This window comes from Salvelinus sp. IW2-2015, linkage group LG15 (assembly GCF_002910315.2).
Source record: "Salvelinus sp. IW2-2015 linkage group LG15, ASM291031v2, whole genome shotgun sequence".
In the NCBI taxonomy this organism is placed as follows: Eukaryota; Metazoa; Chordata; class Actinopteri; order Salmoniformes; family Salmonidae; genus Salvelinus; species Salvelinus sp. IW2-2015.
In genome coordinates, this window is record NC_036855.1 from 64,182,616 (window position 1) to 64,205,241 (window position 22,626).

The 22,626-nt window shown below is 42.3% G+C and overlaps 1 protein-coding gene across 5 annotated transcripts in view; it reads left to right on the top strand.

Annotated features, from left to right (window-relative positions):
- Nucleotides 1–22,626, top strand: part of tub (TUB bipartite transcription factor) — a 110,735-nt gene that overhangs the window by 57,442 nt on the left and 30,667 nt on the right. The window contains exon 1 of one of the 5 annotated variants that reach the window (XM_024003398.3): nucleotides 12,785–13,317. The exons of 3 other annotated variants lie outside the window; for them this stretch is intronic. In XM_024003398.3, coding sequence (XP_023859166.1) covers nucleotides 13,280–13,317 — 38 coding nt within the window. In that variant the 5' untranslated portion in view covers nucleotides 12,785–13,279. Of the gene's footprint in view, nucleotides 1–12,784; nucleotides 13,318–14,091; nucleotides 14,177–22,626 lie in introns of those variants that run through there. One more of the 5 variants, XM_070447328.1, reaches the window with a different exon arrangement.

A 22,626-nucleotide genomic window follows, 5' to 3' on the forward strand; every position in this document is an offset into this window, starting at 1 on the left:
GTGTTTTTTTAATTAGGCAAGCCAGTTAAGAACATATTCTAATTTACAATGGCGGCCTAGGAACAGTGGGTTAACTGCCTTGTTTAGGGACAGAAAGACAGATTTTTACATTGTCAGCTTGGGGATTCGATCTATTAACCTTTRGGTTACTGGCCCAACGGTCTAACCACTAGGCTACCTGCCACCCATTTTAGGTTATCAGGAAGTGTATAGGAGATGTACCCACTGTGAAAATTAACCTACCCTAACCAGAAACTGTGGATAGATGGCAGCATTCGCGCAAAACTGAAAGCACGAACCACCACATTTAACCATGGCAAGGTGACTGGGAATATGGCAGAATAGAAACAGTGTAGTTATTCCCTCTTCATGTCAATCAAACAGGCAAATTCGTCAGTATCGAGACAAGGTGGAGTCGCAATTCAATGACTCAGACCTGAGACGTATGTGGCAGGGTCTACAGACGATCACGGACTAAAAAAGAAAACCAGCCATGTTGTGGACACCGACGTCTTACTTCCGGATAAGCTGAACACCTTCTTCGCCCGCTTTGAGGATAACAGTGACACCAACGCGGCCCGCTACCAAGGACTGTGGGCTCTCCGTGGCCGACGTGAGTAAGACGTTTAAGCGTGTTAACCCTCGTAAGGCTGCCGGCCTAGACGGCATCCCTAGCCGCGTCCTCAGAGCATGCGCAGACCAGCTTGCTGGTGTGTTTACAGACATATTCAATCTCTTACCTATCCCAGTCTGCTGTCCCCACATGCTTCAAGATGGCAACAATTGTTCCTGTACCCAAGAAAGCAAAGGTAACTGAACTAATTGACTATCGCCCCGTAGCACTCACAATTAGTTCAGTTACCTTTGCTTTCTTGGGTACAGGAACAATGGTTGCCATCTTGAAGCAAAAAAGCAGTCATCATGAAGTGCTTTGAGAGACTAGTCAAGGATCATATCACCCTCTACCTTACCTGTCACCCTAGACCCACTTCAATTAGCTTACCGCTCCAATAGATCCACAGACGATGCAATTGCATAACACTGCACATTGTCCTATCCCATCTGGATAAGAGGAATACCTATGTAAGAATGCTGTTCATTGACTATAGCTCGGCATTCAACACCATAGTACCCTCCAAGCTCATCATCAAGCTCGAGGCCCTGGTTCTGAACCCTGCCCTGTGCAACTGGGTCCTGGACTTCCTGATGGCCCGCCCCCAGGTGGTGAGGTAGGAAACAACACCTCCACTTTGCTTATCCTCAACACTGGGGCCCCACAAGGGTGTGTGCTCATTCCCCTCCTTTACTCACTGTTCACCCATGACTGAGTGACCAAGCATGCCTCCAACTCAATCATCAAGTTTGCAGATGACACAACAGTAGTGGGCTTGATTACCAACAATGACGAGTCAGACTACAGGGAGGAGGTGAGGGCTCTGGGAGTGTGGTACCAGGAAAATAACCTCTCACTCAACGTCAACAAAACAAAGGAGATGATTGTGGACTTCAAGAAACACATCACCGGGGGCAAACTACCTGCCCTCCAGGACACCTACAGGTGTGTCAGGAAGCCCAACAACCACCCACGCCACTGCTTGTTCACTCAGCTAGCATCCAGAAGGTGTGGTCAGTACAGGTGCATCAAAGCTGGGACAGAGAGACTGAAAAAACAGCTTCTATCGCAAGGCCATCAGACTGTTAAACAGACATCACTAGCACATATAGGTTGCTACCTACAGTTGAAGTCGAAAGTTTACATACACTTATGTTGGAGTCATTCAAACTTGTTCAACCACTCCACAAATTTCTTGTTAACAAACTATAGTTTTGACAAGTCGGTTAGGACATCTACTTTGTGCATGACACAAGTCATTTTTCCAACAATTGTTTACAGAGAGATTATTTCACCTATAAATCACTGTATCACAATTCCAATGGGTCAAAAGTTTACATACACTAAGTTGACTGTGCCTTTTAAACAGCTTGGAAAATTCCAGAAAATGTCATGGCTTTAGAAGCTTCTGATAGGCTAATTGACATCGTTTGAGTCATTTGGAGGTGTACCTGTAGATGTATTTCAAGGCCTACCTTCAAACTCAGTTCCACTTTGCTTGACATCATGGGAAAATCAAAAGAAATCAGCCAAGACCTCAGAAATTATAGACCTCCATAAGTCTGGTTCATCCTTGGGAGCAATTTCCAAATGCCTGAAGGTACCACGTTCACCTGTACAAATAATAGTACATAAATATAAACACCATGGGACCACGCAGCCGTCATACCGCTCAGGAAGGAGGCGCGTTCTGTCTCCTAGAGATGAATGTGCTTTGGTGCAAATCAATCCCAGAACAACAGCAAAGGACCTTGTGAAAATGCTGGAGGAAACGGGTACAAAAGTATCTATATCCACAGTAAAACGAGTCCTATATCGACATAACCTGAAAGGCCGCTCAGCAAAGAAGAAGCCACTGCTCCACAATTACCATAAAATAGCCAGAATATGGTTTGCAACTGCACATGGGGACAAAGATCGTGAAACAAAAATATAACTGTTTGGCCATAATGACCATCGTTATGTTTGGAGGAAAAAGGGTCTTCCAAGTGGACAATGACTCCAAGCATACTTCCAAAGTTGTGGCAAAATGGCTTAAGGACAACAAAGTCAAGGTATTGGAGTGGCCATCACAAAGCCCTGCCCTCAAACCTATAGAAAATGTGTGGGCAGAACTGAAAAAGCGTGTGCGAGCAAGGAGGCCTACAAACCTGACTCAGTTACACCAGRTCTGTCAGGAGGAATGGGCCAAAATTCACCCAACTTYTTGTGGGAYGCTRGTGGAAGGCTACCRYAAACGTTTGACCCAAGTTAAACAATTTAAAGGCAATGCTACCAAATACTAATTGAGCGTATGTAAACTTCTGACCCACTGGGATAGTGATGAAAGAAATAAAAGCTGAAATAAATCATTCTCTCTACTATTATTCTGACATTTCACATTCTTAAAATAAAGTGGTGATCCTAACTGACCTAAGACAGGGAATTTTTACTCGGATTAAATGTCAGGAATTGTGAAAAACTGAGTTTAAATGTATTTGGGTAAGGTGTATGTTAACTTATAACTTCAACTGTATATACATAGACTTTAAATCACTGGCAATTTTAATAAACGGAACACTAGTTACTTGAATAATGTTTACATATTTTGCATTACTCATTTAATATGTATATACTGTATTCTATACTTTTCTACTGTGTTTTATTCTATGCCACTGTGATATTGCTTGTCCTATATTTATAAACTCCGCAAAAAAATAAACGTCCCTTTTTCAGGACCCTGTCTTTCAAAGATAATTCATAACAATCCAAATAACTTCACAGATCTTCATTGTAAAGGGTTTAAACACTGTTTCCCGTGCTTGTTCAATGAACCATAAACAATTAATGAARATGCACCTGTGGAACGGTCGTTAAGACACTAACAGCTTACAGACGGTKGGCAATTAAGGTCACAGTTATGAAAACTTAGTACACTGAAGAGGCTTTTCTACTGACTCTGAAAAATACCAAAAGAAAGATGCCCAGGGTCCCTGCTCATCTGCGTGAACGTGCCTTAGGCATGGTGCAAGGAGCCATGAGGACTGCAGATGTGGCCAGGGCAATAAATTGCAATGTCCGTACTGTGAGACGCCTAAGACGGTGCTACAGGGAGACAGGACGGACAGCTGATTGTCCTCGCAGTGGCAGACCACGTGTAACAACACCTGCACAGGATCGGTACATCTGAACATCACACTTGCAGGAAAGGTACAGGATGGCAACAACAACTGCCTGAGTTAAACCAGGAACGCACAATCCCTCCATCGGTGCTCAGACTGTCCGCAATACGCCGAGAGAGGCTGGACTGAGGGCTCGTAGGCCTGATGTAAGTCATTGTCCTCATCAGACATCACCGGCAACAACGTCGCCTATGGGCACAAACCCACCGTCGCTAGACCAGACAGGACTGGTCAAAAGTGCTCTTCACTGACGAGTCGCGGTTTTGTCTCACCAGAGGTAATGGTCGGATTCGCGTTTATCGTCGAAGGAATGAGCATTACACCGAGGCCTGTACTCTGGAGCAGGGTTGATTTTGGAGGTGGAGGGTCCGTCATGGTCTAGGGTGGTGTGTCACAGCATCATCGGACTGAGCTTGTCATTGCAGGCATTCTCAACGCTGTGCGTTACAGAGAGAACATCCTCCTCCCTCATTTGGTACCCTTCCTGCAGGCTCATCCTGACATTACCCTCCAGCATGACAATGCCACCAGCCAAACTGCTCGTTCTGTGCGTAATTTCCTGCAAGACAGGAATGTTAGTGTTCTGCCATGGCCAGCGAAGAGCCCGGATCTCAATCCCATTGAGCACGTCTGGGACCACGTCTGGGACCTCCCCCCCCACAGAAATGTCCGGGAACTTTCAGGTGCCTTGGTGGAAGAGTGGGGTAACACCTCACAGCAAGAACTGGCAAATCTGGTGCAGTCCACGAGGAGGAGATGCACTGCAGTACTTAATGCAGCTGGTGGCCACACCAGATACTGACTGTTACTTTTGATTTTGACCCGCCATTTGTTCAGGGACACATTATTCAATTTCTTCAGTTTGTCTCAGTTGTTGAATCTTGTTATGTTCATACAAATATTTACACATGTTTGCTGAAAATAAACGCAGTTGACAGTGAGAGGATGTTTATTTTTTTTGCTGAATTTATATTCTTAATGCCATTCCTTTACTTAGATTTTTGTGTATTGGGTATATGTTGTGAAATTGTTAGATATTACTTGTTAGCTATTACTGCACTGTCGGCGCTAGAAACACAAACATTTCGCTACACCCGCAATAACATCTGCTAAACACGTGTATGTGACCAATAAAATGTGATTTGATTTGGTGCAATGCCTTATGTAGCTGAATGACACTAGTCTGTCACATGTCTTCATCTATGAAGCCCCACACAAACCCAAACTAAATCCTACTCTTGGCTGTGATGACAAACACCTTGTGTTGATGGACAGACATTACTACAGTTTCCTTGACCTAATGTGTTCCTTTTGGTAGATGCTATCTGATGAGAAGTGGAGTACAGGACTGAGTGCAAATAGACTGCAGGTGTATAAGTCAAGACATAACAGTCAGTTTCAGTAAAAGGCACACAGACGTTTGTGTCACACAGTAGAAGCTTTGTGGACTTTTTATGCGTGTGCCCCCCCCCCCCCCACACCCCTCCTATTCTCCCCCCTTTGAGGAGTGCACCATAAAAGTGTGAATGAGATTTGAATGTCAGTCCTCGAACTGAACACAGTCACATTAGACCCAATCAATACTGGGATGCAGCCAATGCCCCCATTCACTTCCTGTTGAACACACACATATATGCGCGCACACACACACACACACACACACTGTTGTAAAGCTGAGAGATTTAGTGCTCAGCCTGAAATAAGGAATCCTCTGTTTGTACAAATCCCTCACAGGCACACTCTGAAACTGCCTCTTGGGTCTCTGCCACCACCCCATCACTGCCGATTCGATTTCTGCTGGATCATTTTTGCATGTACAATAAATGCAGTAATGAAAGTGCATGCTGAATCCTCCTCTGGCGGCTGTACTTGGTGGTAATTAGAGGCATATGACATCTAGCTACAGTGGCTAGTGAAAGTCTACACACCCATTGCACAGTTTTCACATTTTGCTGCCTTAAAATTAAATCTAAAACGGGATTTAATTTGATTTTTTTCCTACTGATCTACCTACCCTACTCCACATTTTAAAATAAAATAAAGATAATAGAACATTTTCTAAATGAATTAAAAATAGAAACGATGATGTCTTGATTGCATTAGTACTTGGTTGAAGCACCTTTGGCAGTGATTACAACTGTGAATACTTTTGACTAATACTGCCAACTTTGCACCAATCTTAGGGCAACATACTGTATATACATTGTTTTTATCAAAATTGCTCAAGCTCAGTAAATTTGGTTGGAAATTGATGGACAGCAATATTCAAACCGTGTCTCTAATTTTCAAGTAGGACTGTGACTGGACCCCTCAGGAACACTTAACACTGCTTGGAAAGCCATTCTGGTGTGTCTTTGGCATAAAAATATGTGTAATTGTCTGGTTGAAAAATAGAACTCTATTCGGTTAGGTATTCAGAAGACTACAACAGGTTTTCCTCTAACTTTTTACCTCTGCTTTGCTACTTTCAGATTTATTTTGATCCTGACAAACTGCCAGTGACCAAGGGATGAAACCAGTTCAGGGAACAGAATCGAAAACCGGAAAATAACTAAATTATATGAGGTACAGAAACTAAACCAGAAACGAAAGTGATCTATACTGTTCCGGAACAGAACCGTTGTTTTAAAAGCATGGGAACCGGTTAATAACGTTAATTTATGCTCCGGGCATTTATTTCCAGTCCCACAAAAATCGCAACAAAGCGCCTATGCAAAGCCCTCACTCTTTAGGCCTACCTGTAGAACAAAAAAAATCCCTGCATCCCTGACAAGAGTGGCCAAATGGTGTTTAGTATGCCCAGTAGCTCTGCAAGCATGGAGAGGATATTCTTTATTGCTGGCCTGCTCTCCAGGCACCATCACATGAGCCTGAAGCCACAGACTTTGTCCAAACTCGTTTCAAAAAATTATTTCAAAGGCACTGTAGACTGAGCCTAATAAGGCATTTTTTGTTACYTTTGTATTTATTTCTTAGTACTGTAAGTCTCACAGCCTATATGCGCAATTTATAGACTATAATGACTTAATACAACGATATGTTGTTTAAATGCTGAGCGCTTAACATCCCTGACTCCCTACCAGCCTTGTGTGTCGCACTCGCAAATGCTTCACAATGTATTACTTTGTAGGCTATAATTGAAATAATATAGCCTAAATAATTAATTTTCTTAGGCTCTCTTTTTATGGCTCCTGACCTATTTAGTGTTTATATGCTGTTTTAATTTGACTTTTGCCTATTTGAAATGATGAGTGCTTCTTTAAATTCACCTATTCATGTTTATTAAAATACTTATCATTCAAATCATATGGTTTTGTTTCTATACTTCAAAACAAAATGGTAGGTCCAGGTAGTCAAAACAATGGATGGATGTTAAATTGTGAGTGCGGAGTGGTTTTTAGTGGAGCGGTTGGAAAGGAGGTGGAGTGCTGGAGCTGAAGCAGAGCTCCATGAGCAATGCTCAACTCCGATCACACACACTTTTTCACTAGCTAGCTAGTTACCCAACATTTGCTCTGGTCCAACATAAAGCAACTCGGAAGTTCAAAGACATTCAAAGTTCCTTCATAGAAGCCACTCTTCTGTTGGTATAATTATGTGGGCCAAATTCAGATAATACATGTCATAACAAGATTCCCAGCGCTTCAAGGCAAGTTTTTTACATCTTCTCTCCTCCCCCTCAAAATGTCATTTGCATCTCGCACTCTACACTTTGACACTGTGTGTGTTTTGTCTTTCATTATGGTTAAACCACGCTGTTACTGAAAAATACTTTTTGCTGTTAATGACTTTCCTACACAGATTAAAATCGCTAACCCGCTCCATATCAAGCTGCTTTATCCGCACTCATTGGTGAAGTAATTTAATGTTGAGCTAAATGTATTTTTTTGAAATTATGATTTGAGGTTTAAAAAGGAACAGAAAAGAACAACATAAATCTGTACTTTATTTGGTTCGATCCAGTTCAGAGCTTTATTTTGTTGGTCGGAACAGTGGAGCGGAACAAAAAAAATGGTTCTGTTCAGAACAAAAGGATTGGACAATAATTTTGGTTCCAACCCCTGTGTCACGTTCGTTTTAGAGATGGATTGAACCAAGGTGCAGCGTGTTAGGCATACATCTTTCTTTTATTTAAATGACACCGAAAAAAAAACAAAATACAAAACGAACGTAAAGCTACATGCAGTGCAGAAAGCAACTACACACAAACAAGATCCCACAAACTAAAGGTTGAAAAAAGGCTGCCTAAGTATGATCCCCAATCAGAGACAACGATAMACAGCTGCCTCTAATTGGGAACCATACCCGGCCAATAAGAAATAGAACAACTAGAATGCCCACCCAAATCACACCCCGACCTAGCCAAAATAGAGAAATAAAAAGTCTCTCTAAGGTCAGGGCGTGACACCCTGCCAGTAACAAACATACCCATAACATGATGCTGTRGACAAAAAATACATACCCATAACATGATGCTGCCACCAAAATACCTGAAAATAGAGGGTTGCAATCTGTGATGTATTGGATTTGACCAAAACAGGAAGTTTTTAATTTAAGACAAAAATTACATTTCTTTGCCTTGTTGTCTTGCAGTATTAATTAAGGGCCTTGTTGCAAACATAATGGATGATTTAGAATGGATTTTGTAACACATGCTTTCTTCCTTTCATTTTGTCATTCAGGCCGGTAATGTGGCGTGAATATAATGTTGTCAAATCCTCCTGTATTTTCAAGTATTGTGGTGGCAGCATCATGTTATGTGACTGGAGTGTTTGTCAAGATCAAAATAAATATAAAAAGAGCAAAGTCTAAGTAAAAAGTTAGACCTGCCATACTGTAGTCTTCTGAGTACTTAACCCTGGGATAGTTCATTTTTTTCAGGGGTGCAATTACAGACATTTTAATGCCAAAGACACACCAGAATGGCTTGCCAAAAGGTGTTGAGTGTCCCTGAATGGTTCAGTCACAGTCATGACTTAAATCTGCTTGAAAATCAGACAAGGTTTGAATATTGCTGTACATCAATGATTCCCAATCCAATTTACTGATCTTGAGCAATTTTGACAAAAACAATGGATATTTCTTGCTCTAAAAGTTTTGCAATGTTGGTAGAATCTTATTCAAAGTTATTCATAGCTGTAATGACTGCGAAAGGTGCTTCCACCAAGTATTAACTGGGGTGTGAATACATATGCAATCAATATATCTCCATTTTATTAGTTTGGAAAATGTTATAGAAAATTGTAAATTAACCAAAAATTATATCACTTTGAATCCAATTTAATCCCTTCTTAGATGGCAGAAAAATATGAAAACTGTGCAGGGGGTGTGTAGACTGATATCAGGATGATCACAATATTTATATCTTAACTTAATCAATATTCAAGACCAAGTTCTCAAGCCTGAGGGCATTTCTGTGGCCATTAGCTGTGTTTGTGTTTAAATCTATTTATATTAGTGGGGGGCTAATTCTATGACCATTAAAGGGCCTTGTCCTGGCTGGTTGGTGCTGGGCAGAACTGAACAATCAATTGATACCTGATTGAGACAGAAATCCAGGGATTTGTTTTAAAGCAAACGGTGACAGGTCGACAGCTCTGGTTGAAATATGTAATGTAATCAGTGGGATTTTAAGAGGCTGTGTCTTCAGAAACATAATGCTATTGTGTTTTCCAGGTGTGAAGAGGTATTATCAACAAGTTTTGTGTCTAATTCCTTCAGAGTACTGTAATACTTGTCTCTCTTAGCAAGATTAATTAGTTAGATATTGAAATGTCTTATGTCTTCAATCAGTTGGATAAGCAGGTTGGTCACATGCTGTTTTCCAATTACACACAACAAAACACACACACACACGTGTGCGCACACACACACACAGACACAGACACATTGACAATGGTAAAAGTGGTTCATCAGAGAGCGTGCATGGCATGTCCTGCATGCCTGATCAGACTGATGATTTATTAACAGTGTGGCTCCTCTGCTCCAGAACTAAGCTCTGCAGCTGTGCATCACACTGACTGTCTGACTGGACCAGATATTTGAAGAGACCATGCATGTTTTACCCATTTTCAAAGGGAATCACATCAGCAAGGGTCCAGGGCACAGGACCATTATCACAATCACTGATCCTGCCATCCTCCAGTTTCCACAATGCCTCTGGACAAGCCTCACAAAGGTCTGTTTTGGGACAATCTAATTTCTCTGGGTAGTTTATAGTGTTAGTCTTTTAATGATATAACCATGATATGAGACAGCGCCTGAAACTTTTCTCATTGAATTGATTCTGTCCAGGGCTTGTTTGACATATACTGCAGTATATTACATTTCAGTCCTTGGAAAGTGTATGTGAGGGTAAACAAGAAGGGAGGGAGTCTGGTAGCAGGGGCACAGTGAGAATTATGATGATGATGTGATGGCTAGCAGGGATGGAGGGCGATCAGCGAGGGAGGGAGAGTGATCAGGGAGGGAGGGCAATCAGAGAGGGAGGAAGAGACCAGGAGGGAGTCTGGTACAGGAGGCATAGTGAGGATGATGATGGAACTAAAGGGGCCCCCTGCTGTCTGCATCTACCTGACCAGATCAGCCCCAACTTCAAAGGGCTCCCCCTCTGGCATCAAATATTTACCAGCCTGCTGTGCTTACACTGCTCTGAGAAGACGAGAGGAGAGTAACCGTCTGTCTGTGCTCTTAGACATCACACATTTATAAAAGTACTGCACTCACCCTGGTGGACTGATGTTAGTAATGTCAAGGCTTACATATGACAGTCCCACTTTACTGTCATGCATTTAGAAATGTGTTCAGTGTTATATCACTGTGCTGCAGATTGCTTAGCCTATGTTTAGTGTTGAAGTACAGTCCAGTGGTGCAGACAGACTATTATAGCTGAGCTTGATGATGGTAATGATGATCACTTTTAGGATGGTGATGGTAGTGGTGATGAAGATTTAGCTATTTTCAACGAGCCAATATGTCAGAGGCACCTTTTTATTAGCGCTGTTGCCTAGCGAGAGTTGTCATTGGAGCAGCCAACCCTCAGAAGATCAGGTATGTGAATCTCATTGCTTATACAGCATAGGAAGGACAGAACATGTTGTGTACTTATTAGTATCCCTGCACATTATAAATATGGTTCTGGAACTGACCCTGTATACAGCATAGTATGCTTACTTACTTTTACGTGTTCTTCTTATTTTATATCTCGTGTTTTTGTTCTACCTTGTTATTTTTAGTATTACACTGTGTGATTACTGCATTTCTGGAGTTTAGAGCTGCAAGAAAGGCATTTCAACTAACGATATGCTGTCCTAACTCCCCAGGGCCCCAGGCTTTCTCTGGATCGTCTTATTTCACTGACGATATGCCTGGTCCTAACTCCCCCAGGGCCCAGGCTTTCTCTGGATCGGCTTATTTCACTGACGATATGCTGGTCCTAACTCCCCCAGGGCCCAGGCTTCTCTGGATCGGCTTATTTCACTGACGATATGCTGGTCCTAACTCCCCCAGGGCCCAGGCTTTTCTCTGGATCGGCTTATTTCACTGACGATATGCTGGTCCTAACTTCCCCCAGGGCCCAGGCTTTCTCTGGATCGGCTTATTTCACTGACGATATGCTGTCCTAACTCCCCCAGGGCCCAGGCTTTCTCTGGATCGGCTTATTTCACTGACGATATGCTGGTCCTAACTCCCCAGGGCCCAGGCTTTCTCTGGATCGGCTTATTTCACTGAATTTATTTTACCATGACTGTTATTTACCTCCATTTTATATTTGGCTGAAGCCTGGATGTGTTGCCAGTCAGTTCTGTGTTTCCCAATACACCAGTGTACCAATGAACAGTAACCTGCAGATCAGTGATGCCTGTCATTGAGGCATACCGTAAATAATTGAGAGAGAATGCTGAAGCGCCCTCAATACTGCCTGCACTGCCTCTGACGTGTTAATCTGTCACATGACTCCAGTGACATTTATTTGACTAGCATTGTGTGCTATCGTGAATAATATACAGTGAAAAAGAAAGCAGATGACAGTATATCATGCCATAATTTATGTGCACGGAATCTGTATCAAAAGAACAGTCTCATCTGCACCGCTCTGACCTTGTTGGGGAAAATATATGCATGTTTCCCCAAGCATCACACATGCCTCAGCATAGCACATCCCTAAGGATGTGTTGTGTGCTGAGTGGTTCAGCAAAATGTCTGTCAGCGGTGCTGATAATCAGAACAATGTCCAGATTCACTGAATGTACACTAAATCAAAGTGACTGAATGTGACCGTGATAGAGATGAGCAGGAAAGAGCACAACATCCCATGATGAAATATAGTTAAAACCTGGGATGTTGTGGTGAAAATACAGTATACGGAAGGGCATTTTTTAACCATATAAAACCGGATATTCACCTGGTCAGTCTGTCATGGAAATGGCAGGGTTTCTACACTCAGTATAGGTTTGACAGAAAGAGCAGGCTGGTGGATCAGATTAATAGTTATATATTTCTATTTTGAAATTAAATGTTTATTAAACACATCTGATTTGCATTTTTTTAAATACATTTTTCAGATTGCTGATTTAAGCCAACATGGAATTGCATCAATAAGCAGTTTTAAGGGAAATATATTTGATTGATTTAATGTTTAGTTATAACCATCAGAACCCACCAGGGGTGGGTGGGTGAGGGCAGCAGATGTGTGTGTGTGAGAGAGCTGGAGAGAGAGAGAGACTGAGGCAGTCATTATCACAGACAGACCGTGTGTCTTTGTCTGGAGCATGTTAAATGACTATTACAACTTCTCTGTACAATCATATGTTAATAACATTCACTCTCAGAGAATAATAAATCATGTCTCAGAAAACACATCTGAGTCCATGCTTTAGCAGCTAGGTGTGTGTGTGGGGGGGGGGGGGTGGACTGGAACACTACGGCTGAAACATTAAAGCAGCAAGACAAAAGAGAATCTCTGGTACCTGTTCCTCTGCCTTGCGGCTTGGTGCTCGATCCCACTCTAACTGATGCTCACGGAAAGAGAATAGGTGAGAGAGCCAGAGTGCGAGGGATAGAGAGAGCGATAGAGAGGTGGAGGAGAGAAGTGAGAGAGCACTGAGAGCGGGAGTGAGAGCAGAGCAGGGTGTGAGCGAGACAGAGCACGAGAACTAGAGAGAACGCGCACGTGAAGGAGAGGAGACTGAGAGAAGGGGGTTGTTTTATGTGTGCTGCTCGTGTGCAAGACTGAGGAGCCTTCCTGCCTGGATCGTTAGTCATCTCCAGCCCCAGAGCTGGGCTCTGTGCTCCATTAGGCTGTACTGACTGAGGAACACAGGGACAGACAAACAGAAGCTGGTGGACTTTGAGAGGGCTGTGCAGAGGATGTGCTGGCTGCGTGGGCTCTGTCGCCGTGATCGCTGTCGCCAGACCCCTCAGCTGCCTCTGACTCGCTCGGCTGCTATCGCAGGCCCCCCCTTAGCCCAGCACTCGGAGGACATCAGCAGTCAGTGGTAGAGAGATGAGCTCCAAGCACTCTTCCGACTGGATCCCCTACAGGTACAGTACAGTCCTCTAGGTGCTATTCAAGACTCCAAAGACCACAAGAGAAGGGAGTGTGTTGATGTTTGTGTGTACAYGTGTGAATAGCTATGCATGTTCCAGCACTATTAAGGATAGAGAGAATAAAGGATAACACTTGGGTGCGTGCTTGGAAGTTTAGATTGTTGACATCGATTGACCCTTCGCTAAGACCCGCCTCAGAATTTTGGGCAACCAATCGCAGTGCTCCAATGGATAGCAACTCTCCTTGAGTCTGACACCTCAGTCAAGCTCACAGGAAAAACAGTTTTCTTTCAGATATAAATTGTTTAAATGGTTAAATAATTGAACAGTGCAGCAGGGATAGTACTAGCTACTGTGATTCCTGAAATGCAGAGCCTCTTGGAGTATTTTTCGAATCTGAAATTATTTGTTTGCTTGCTCAGCTGGTTAGTTATCTGTCTCATTGACTACAAAATATTGCTAACGCTAACTAGCTAGCCACTTAATATAACTTGTTTTCTCTAAATGTATGTTAGCTAGCTAAGGTAGCCATGTTGTTAATACAACTCCCAACTGCAGTCAACATCAGGATACGATTTGAGAGCACTAGCTAGTTTAGTTCCAAAAGTGAGCTGCATCGCAATATGGGGTCCAGAGTATGGGCGAGTGGGTGTGTCGAAGGGAATGTAATGGGCGTGTGGAAGGAGTGGGTGTGTCGAAAGCGCTCTGCTATAGGTTCAACGGTTTTGATTGGTGGTGAGTTTTTTTCTTTTTTTTTCTTCCCCCATACAATAACCGCACGTTTAGCTACCGTACCGCGATAGTTTGGACTTTTGTTTTTAAGCCAGAGGATTAACCTGAGTCATATTTCACTGTAAGTTTTATATAAATAGTTATACATTTTCAGTTATAAAACTGATGATTGTTTATTTTTGATTAAATGTATTGATGATGGTTGTACTGTTGTTTCATGCGTTGTATGTGTGTGCTTCCTATGACTGTCACCCTGATATTGGCTACTAGTTAGCTACTTCGCACACTGTTGCCGGACAGTAGTGCTTGTCAAGCGGGAGCAAAGTGCACTGTGTCCTGGTGTTGCCGTTCATGCCCTCCCCATTGAGTAGTAGACTTTATGTACATTATGTATGTATCTAGATAGTTATCAATATAGGCTGCTATCCTAATTGATATAAAATCATGTGAGAGAAAAAAATGGCCACGTTAGCTATCGCCGGCGGTTATCGACATGTCGTACAGTCCAATCAGCCATGCAAAATGGTCTTGAGTGGCAACAAATCTGCCCAATTAGCTGATTTGCTTTCCATACACCCACTACTTTCGACACACCAACTCGCCTATACTCTGGTCGCCATATTGGGCTGTAGCTACCTATACCTGCCAAAAGTTGTTAGCTAGTAGCTTTGACTGCATGCTGACAGTTAGACTTGCTCTGGAACTTTGGCAACTACTAAGTATTTTTAAACCGACTGCTTTGGGCTGGATGTGCCAATGTGAATAGCAAACGGAGCAACTTTGTTAAGGCAAGCCTAAATTATACTGAGTATACAAAACATTAAAAACACCTGCTCTTTCCATGACATAGACTGATCTAGGGGAAAGCCATGATCCCGTATTGATGTCACTTGTTAAATCCACTTCAATCAGTGTAGATGAAGGGAAGGAGACAGGTTAAAGAAGGATTTTTAAGCCCTTAGAAAATTGAAACATGGATTGTGTATGTGTGTCATTCAGAGGGTGAATGGGCAAGACAAAATATGAAAGTGCCTTTGAATGGGGTATGGTAGTAGGTGCCAGGTGCACCGGTATGAGATATTTGAGTGCTTTGTAAAAGTATTCACCCCCCTTGGCGTTTTTCCTATTTTGTTGCATTACAACTTGTAATTTAAATAGATTTTTATTTGGATTTCATGTAATGGACATACACAAAATAGTCCAAATTGGTGAAGTGAAATGAAAAAATTTACTTGTTTCAAAAAATAAAAAAAATAAAAAACATTGAAAGTCCACCTGTGTGCAATCTAAGTGTCACATTATCTGTCACATGATCTCAGTGTATATATACACTTATTCTGAAAGGCCCCAGAGTCTGCAACACCATTAAGCAAGGGGCACCACCAAGCAAGCGGCACCATGAAGACCAATGAGCTCTCCAAACAGGTCAGGGACAAAGTTGTGTAGAAGTACAGATCAGGGTTGGGTTATAAAAAAATATCAGAAACTTTCCACGAAGCACCACTAAATCCATTGTTAAAAAATGGAAAGAATATGGCACCACAACAAACCTGCCAAGAGAGGGCTGCCCACCAAAACTCACGGACCAGGCAAGGAGGGCATTAATCAGAGGCAACAAAGAGACCAAGATAACCCTGAAGGAGCTGCAAAGCTCCCCAGCGGAGATTGGAGTATCTGTCCATAGGACCACTTTAAGCCGTGCACTCCACAGAGCTGGGCTTTACAGAAGAGTGGCCAGAAAAAAGCCATTACTTAAAGAAAAAAATAAGGAAACACGTTTGGTGTTCGCCAAAATGTGGGAGACTCCCTAAACAAATGGAAGAAGGTACTTTTTAGCCATCAAGGAAAACGCTACGTCTGGCACAAACCCAACACCTCTCATCACCCCGAGAACACTATCCCCACAGTGAAGCATGGTGGTGGCAGCATCATGCTGTGGGGATATTTTTCATTGCCAGGGACTGGGAAACTGGTCAAACTTGAAGGAATGATGGATGGCGCTAAATACAGAGAAATTCTTGAAGGAAACCTGTTTCAGTCTTACAGAGATTTGCGACTAGGACGGAGGTTCACCTTCCAGCAGGACAATGACCCTAAGCATACTGCTAAAGCAGCACTCGAGTGGTTTAAGGGGAAACATTTAATTGTCTTGGAATGGCCTAGTCAAAGCCCAGACCTCAATCCAATTGAGAATATGTGGTATGACTTAAAGATTGCTGTACACCAGCAGTGGTAGGCATGTTGTGTAAATCAAATAATACCAACCCCCCCAAAATCTATTTTAATTTCAGGTAGTAAGGCAACAAAATAGGAAAAATGCCAATAGGCGTGAATACTTTCACAAGGCACTATGTACATGAAGGCAGGGTAAAGTGACTAGGCATCAGGATAGATAATAAGAGTACAATAAAGAACAGTTTAGCAGCAGCAAATGATGAGTCTAAATGTAGAGTGTGTTTGAATCAGTGGAGGCTGCTGAGGGGGGGATGGCTCTCCTACCGTAATGGAGTGCATGGAATGGTATTAAACAAATGGTTTTCGATTCACTACATTACACCCCATTCCTGCCATTATTATGAGCCGTCCTTCCCTCAGCAGCATCCACTGGTATGTACGTATGTATGTACAGGTGAAGTCGGAAGTTTATATACACCTTAGCCAAATACATTTAAACTCAGTTTTTCACAATTCCTGCCATTTAATCCTAGTAAAGGTTCCCTGTCTTAGGTCAGTTAGGATCACCACTTTATTTTAAGAATGTGAAATGTCAGTATAATAGTAGAGAGAATTATTTATTTCAGCTTTTATTTCTTTCATCGCATTCCCAGTGGGTCAGACGTTTACATACACTCAATTAGTATTTGGTAGCAATGCCTCAAACAATTTAAACGTTTTGGGTAGCCTTCCACAAGCTTCCCACAACAAGTTGGGTGAATTTTGGCCTATTCCCTCTGACAGAGCTGGTGTAACTGAGTCAGGTTTGTAGGCCTCCTTGCACGCACACGCTTTTTCAGTTCTGCCCACACATTTTTTATAGAATTGAGGTCAGGGCTTTGTGATGGCCACTCCAACACCTTAACTTTGTTGTCCTTAAGCCATTTTGCCACAACGTTGGAAGTATGCTTGGGGTCATTATCCATTTGGAAGACCCATTTATGACCAAGCTTTAACTTCCTGACTGATGTCTTGAGATGTTGCTTCAATATATCCACCTAATTTTCCATCCTCATGATGCCATCTACTTTGTGAAGTGCACCAGTCCCTCCTGCAGCAAAGCATCCCCACAACATGAGGCTGCCACCCCTGTGCTTCACGGTTGGGATGGTGTTCTTCGGCTTGCAAGTCTCCCCCTTTTTCCTCCAAAGATAACGATGGTCATTATGGCCAAACGGTTCTATTTTTGTTTCATCAGACCAGAGGAAATTTCTCCAAAAAGTACGATCTTTGTCCCCATATGCAGTTGCAAACCGTAGTCTGGCTTTTTTATGGCAGTTTTGGAGCAGTGGCTTCTTCCTTGCTGAGCGGCCTTTCAGGTTATGTCGATATAGGACTCGTTTTTACTGTGGATATAGATACTTTTGTACCTGTTTCCTCCAGCATCTTCACAAGGTCCTTTGCTGTTGTTCTGGGATTGATTTGAACTTTTTGCACCAAAGTACGTTCATCTCTAGGAGACAGAACGCGTCTCCTTCCTGAGCGGTATGACGGCTGCGTGGTCCCGTGGTGTTTATACTTGCGTACTATTGTTTGTACAGATGAACGTGGTACCTTCGGGCATTTGGACATTGCTCCCAAGGATGAACCAGACTTGTGGAGGTCGACAATTTATTTTCTGAGGTCTTGTCTGACTTCTTTTGATTTTCCCATGATGTCAAGCAAAGAGGCACTGAGTTTGAAGGTAGGCCTTGAAATACATCCACAGGTACACCTCCAATTGACTGAAATTATGTCAATTAGCCTAGCAGAGGCTTCTAAAGCCATGACATAATTTCCTGGAATTTTCCAAGTTGTTTAAAGGCACAGTCAACTTAGTGTATGTAAACTTCTGACCCACTGGAATTGTATTACAGTGAATTATAAGTGAAATAATCTGTCTGTAAACAGTTGCTGGAAAAATGACTTGTGTCATGCACAAAGTAGATGTCCTAACCAACTTGCTAAAACTATAATTTGTTAAAACTTCTTTGGGATAGGGGGGCGCTGTTTTCACTTTGTAAAAAATCGTTCCCAAATTAAACTGCCTCGTACTCAATTCTTGCTCGTACAATATGCATATTATTATTACTATTGGATAGAAAACACTCTCAAGTTTCTAAACCCGTTTGAATTATATCTGTGAGTAAAACAGAACTCATTTTGCAGCAAACTTCCTGTGAGGAAGTGAAAAATCTGAAATCGAGGCTCTGTTCCAGGGCCTTCCTATTCATTTGCTTGAAATCTATGGATATTCATGCACTTCATACGCCTTCCACTAGATGTCAAGAGGCAGTGAGAGGTGGAATGGGGTGTCTAGCTTGATCTGAGGCCGAACAAGAGTTCTTGGAATGACGTGACCACTTTTTCCTTTGTTCAGCAAGGCGCGGGAAGGAACCCTGGATTGCGTTCTGAAAAGCTTTCGTTATAGACGGCTAATATCTCCGGCTTTGATTTTATTTGATAAATGTGATAATATCATCGTAAAGTATGTTTTTTCAATATAGTTTCATCAGATTATTGAAAGTTTATCGGGAGTTTTGGCTTTTTCCGTTCTCTGCGTTTGGTGATGATGGACAGCTTCGTGCCACTTGGCTAGCTTTGGTTGCTTATTCGACAAGAGACAAGGACATTCTAAAACCAAACAACGATTGTTCTGGACAAAGGACCCCTTGTACAAGATTCTGATGGAAGCTCAGCAAAAGTAGGAACCATTTATGATGTTATTTCGTATTTCTGTTGAAAATGTTTAGTAATATTTTCCGCCCTGATTTTGGGCGCTGTCTCGCTATAACGTAAGCTGTATGTCGTACTAAAGTTATTTTTAAAAATCTAACACAGCGGTTGCATTAAAGAACTAGTGTATCTTTCATTTGCTGTCCGACATGTATTTTTTAGTAAAGTTTATGATAAGTTATTTGGTCAGATTAGGTGAGTGTCAGAAATATATCCGGACATTCTGGGAAAAAGTTGCTACGTTTTCACAATGTATAACCAGTCTCTTATACACATCTAGATGTGTATAAGAGACAGTTGTATAACATGTTATAAGACTGTCATCTGATGAAGTTGTTTCTTGGTTAGTGACTAATTCTATCTCTATTTGGTCGGTTTTGTGCAAGCTACCTGTGCTGTGAAAGAAATGTCTGTGCTTTTTTGTATTTGGTGGTGAGCTAACATAAATATACGTGGTGTTTTCGCTGTAAAACATTAAAAAAATCGGACATGTTGGCTGGATTCACAAGATGTTTATCTTTCATTTGCTGTATTGGACTTGTTAATGTGTGAAAGTTAAATATTTCAAAAAAAAAATATTTGAATTTCGCGCGCTGCCTTTTCAGTGGAATGTGGGGGGTTTTAATGACTCCAACCTGAGTGTATGTAAACTTCCGACTTCAACTGTATGTATGTATGTATGTATGTATGTATGTATGTATGTATGTGTGGGGGGGCGCGCGCGGTCAGTGCATATCCATTTGGTAGCTGAAGGAATTAATAGGATTTCCTTACCCAAATATGACTATTTGGTCATTTCTAAGGTCATAAAACCCCTTATGAATATGGTTTAGTTTGTTTACCAAAGTAATTGATTACTTTCTGCAAGTTATTCACCTCTGAAACAATTAAGTTAGCGACAACACTAGATACCCAGATCAGCTATCTAGCTCAAAAACTAGCTTGTCTAACGTTACATGGAAACTTCCAGAAGAAATGGAGAAATCATCAGATGGACAATTAACAGCAAACGATGGTATGGTTTCAGGTACTCCCCTTCAGAATGTAACTGTGGGGGGAAATACTGCTATGGGTGATGAACATTTGGTGAACACAGACAACAATGGTCACAACTTGCTTCCAGTCCCCAGCTCAGGACGTTACCTTACGACCCCGGCACTTCAGTCAAGCCCCAGTGGAAAAAGATGAGAGGCCAAGAGGGTATGTCACTTCTTGAGATGCAAAACAATATTCTAATGCTTTTGACAGCAAAGATAGATGAAAGGGAGAATACGATGAAAATTGAGGCCAAGAAAAAAATCTGACTTTATCGTTGGAGAAGTGAAAACCCTCAAGTGACATGAAGAAAGTGAATGTTATCTGCCAGGAAAATGAAAAGAAGGTGGCTGAACTCGATCAAAAGGTGAATGAGGCGGAGAGATACCAGCGCAGGTGGAACTTGAGGCTCCATGGAATTCCAGAGCAGYCGGATGAGGACATCAAATGCAGAGRWGWTGACATCTGTGGAGCTGTCATTCCCYAATCAAAAGCCAAACTTCAGGAAAATGTGGACATCGTTCATCGTTTGGGAAGACTCAAGGATCAAGACAAGAGACCAAGGACAACCATCATCCGGTACACYGGATCTCTGGAGGCGAGCGAAGAATTGTGAGTTCCTCATCGAGCAAAAATTGAGGTTCACGGAGGATCTGACCTCAATGGACAAAGTGACAGGAGAGAAAGTGTGGCCGATGGTGGCTGCAGCTCGAAAGGCAGAGAGAACGTAATTTCAGAACATTTGAGAGAGAGCCAGAGTCTAATTCGGACAGAACTGGTGGGCCTAAAAACTGCCTAATTTCCAGGTGAAAAGCAGCCTTTTATTATAAAAAATTTACACAAACACTTGAATGAGAAAAGGCTGACTTGAGAACTGGTAAACTAAAGACTAACTATGGGTGAGTAAGTGCTTATTGTAAAGTTTATGCAATGTCTCCCCCTTGTGGGAGTCAGAATACTTTGGTAACTTTGACCAGTATTTGTTTGTTTTTTGTTGGAGAGGTTAATAATGGGATGGAAATCCTTTTGAGTTACATATCCTTAGGAAAAGCTTATATTAGCATAACAAGGTTGTTGGTTGAAGTTTGTCTATCTCTTTGTTCAAATAATGTTAGGGGTATTCGTAATTTACTCAAATGTACGGCTATTTTCCTGTATTGCAAACGGTTCTTTCTACAAGAGACTCATGCTTGTTCTTCCGATTTAGCTTTTTGGAAAAATCAATGGGGTAACAATATCTGGTTATCATATGGCAACAACCAGTCTGTAGCTGTAGCAGTTTTAAGAGGTGCATCAGTAGTAAGACTCACCACTCTGGACATTGGTTAATTTTAACAGTGAATTTCAACAGTGAAATGTTTTTTATTAGGGAATATTTATGCATCCAACAACAAACAAAACAACAGGATATTATTTCAAGAATTTGAAGAGATTAATAAAGTTATAGGTGTATTTCAGGATATCAAAATTATCTTAGGTGGAGATAGTAATTCTGTATTTAGCCCTCACCCTCCGATCCAACAGGTCCCAGACGTGCTCAATGGGATTGAGATCCGGGCTCTTCGCTTGCCATGGCAAAACACTGACATTCCTGTCTTGCAGGAAATCACGCACAGAACGAGCAGTATGGCTGGTGGCATTGTCATGCTGGAATGTAATGTCAGGATGGGTACCACATGAGGGAGGAGGATGTCTTCCCTGTAACGCACAGCGTTGAGATTGCCTGCAATGATAACAAGCTCCTTCGTCCGATGATGCTGTGACACACCGCCCCAGACCATGACGGACCCTCCACCTCCAAATCGATCCCGCTCCAGAGTACAGGCCTCGGTGTAACGCTCATTCCTTRGACYATAAACGRGAATCCGACCATCACCCCTGGTGAGACKAAACCGCYACTCYTCAGTYAAGAGCACTTTTTGCCAGTCCTGTCTGCTCCAGCGACGGTGGGTTTGTGCCCATAGGCGACGTTGTTGCCGGTGATGTCTGGTGAGGACCTGCCTTACATCAGGCCTACAAGCCCTCAGTCCAGCCTCTCTCAGCCTATTGCGGACAGTCTGATCACTGATGGAGGGATTGTGCGTTCCTTGCATAACTCGGGCAGTTGTTGTTGCCATCCTGTTCCTGTCCCGCAGGTGTGATGTTCGGATGTACTGATCCTGTGCAGYTGTTGTTACACGTGGTCTGCCACTGCAAGGACGATCAGCTGAGTTTAGTAATAAAAAAAAATCTTTTTTGGGGTGAAGGTGCCGCCACTACTTGTGAACTACTGGCTAAAAATATACTGGTGTACTGGAGAATCTCTGTAATTCAGAGCCATTCAGTGGCTAGCCACGTTATTAACATAATTTTATCAGGTTCCCATGAAGCAATTGTAATGACAATCTACCACAACATACCAGAGTTTCCTGGTTAGCAAAGGGTAGTAGTCTGTGTTTAATTTCATTGTGTATTAAAAACACAGTTTGAGATCATTGTTAGGGGATTTCACCAGTGGTTAGAAGGGGGAATTGGGCTTCCTTGGAAAATGTTGTCTGAGGTTGCAACAGTAACCAAGGGGGGCAGGGCTTAGCGAAGGGTCTGTTGTGGTCATTGGTGTGTGGTAGG